This window comes from Puntigrus tetrazona, chromosome 17, assembly GCF_018831695.1.
Source record: "Puntigrus tetrazona isolate hp1 chromosome 17, ASM1883169v1, whole genome shotgun sequence".
Taxonomy (NCBI): Eukaryota; Metazoa; Chordata; class Actinopteri; order Cypriniformes; family Cyprinidae; genus Puntigrus; species Puntigrus tetrazona.
In genome coordinates, this window is record NC_056715.1 from 195,960 (window position 1) to 197,394 (window position 1,435).

At 50.1% G+C, this 1,435-nt stretch overlaps 1 protein-coding gene across 1 annotated transcript in view; it reads left to right on the forward strand.

Annotated features, from left to right (window-relative positions):
• The window catches only part of LOC122362217 (pinin-like), a 4,171-nt gene extending 2,736 nt beyond the window's left edge, over nucleotides 1-1,435 (forward strand). Inside the window, exon 9 of the mRNA XM_043263561.1 lies at nucleotides 99-1,435. Within this exon, the coding sequence (XP_043119496.1) occupies nucleotides 99-1,293 (1,195 nt within the window). The 3' untranslated portion in view covers nucleotides 1,294-1,435. The remainder of the gene's footprint in view (nucleotides 1-98) is intronic.

Consider the following 1,435-nt stretch of genomic DNA (forward strand, 5'->3'; position numbering starts at 1 on the left):
GTGAACATAGAACGTGACATGCTATATTCCATCTTCGTTGACTTCAAACCACACTTTGCAAATTACATTTTATTTTAAATTTTTTTTCCCCTCATTTCCGGTGTGTTTGATGAGAGACGTGAAGCCTTTGCAGAGCAACTCAACAAAATGGAGGCTCGGCCAAGGCGCCAGTCCCAGAGGACAGGTGACAGAGAAATGGAGGATAGCCGTCGGGCTGAAGAGACGAAGAAAGAAGATCAAGAGGAGGGTAAGGTTGGAGTAGGGCGGACAGGTAACAGGCATGATGTGGAGATGGAGGACGAGGAGGAAGATGTAGTTGAGGAGGAAGGAGAGGAGAGCTTAGAGATTAGGGAGAGGGAGGGGGATCAAGAGCAGGGGCAGAGTGAGAAGGATAAACATGAGGAGAATGAGCAGAAGGCAGAGGAGGAAGATGAGGATGAGGACGAGGAGGATGTAGGAACAATTGAGGTGAAGGAAGAGGGGGAAGAGCAGATGGAGGTTACAGAAGTTATGAGGGTAGATGAGGCTCAGGGTAAGTTGCAGGTTGAGAGTCCAGAAGCCACAGTTGAAGAGGTAGGTAATGTACAAAAGAATGAAGAGCAGGAAACAGAGAATGAGACTCAGCAGGAAGTTGTAACAGACTCTCAGCAAACCCCCGAAAGCCACATGGAAATACAGCCTGAGGAGTGTAAAGAGCCTCAACTGGACGTCCCGGCTCCTAGTGTGACGGAACATGACACCAAACAAGATGACACGGTGCATGAGGCCCAACAGCCACAGCTTGAACCTGACCCAGAAATCCCTCAAGAGCAAAGCCAAGAGCCCTCAGTCCAACCACAAGAAGCCAAAGCAGACAAAAAGGAAGCTAGCGAGGAAACCGATGAGGCTCGCGGACGGGTCAAAGTCCGCGCCAAGAGGAGCAAGAGCCGAAGTAGCAGCAGTTCTTCTTCCAGTTCCTCTTCAAGCTCCTCCTCCAGTGGCTCAAGCTCCTCTTCCAGTGGCTCCAGTAGCAGTTCCTCTGGCTCCTCGTCGTCGTCTTCCAGTTCACGCTCTCGTAGTCGCGGCAGGGATAGAGACGGCAGAGACCACAAGAGCCGCCGGAGACCATCAGACAGGGAACGCAGAAAGAGCGGCAGCGAGAGGGGTCACAAGTCCTCGAAAGGCAGTGGACGAGAAAGCAAGGGCTCCAAAGACAAGAACTCCAAACCTGACAGGAAGAGGACAAGTTCTGAAGGAAGGAGGTCCTCCAGAAGCGAGAGGGATCGAAAGTCTGATCGGAAGGACCGACGCTGAAAAGATGTCTTGCGTAGTTTATTCAAGGCCATTGTGTGGTTACCCTAGTTTTATTTTTTTTGAGGTGCAGTTGCCTTGCTATTCTTCTTGAGTGGGTTTTACTTTTGAATTCTCCATCTCCCAGTCTTTTTTTTTTTTTTTT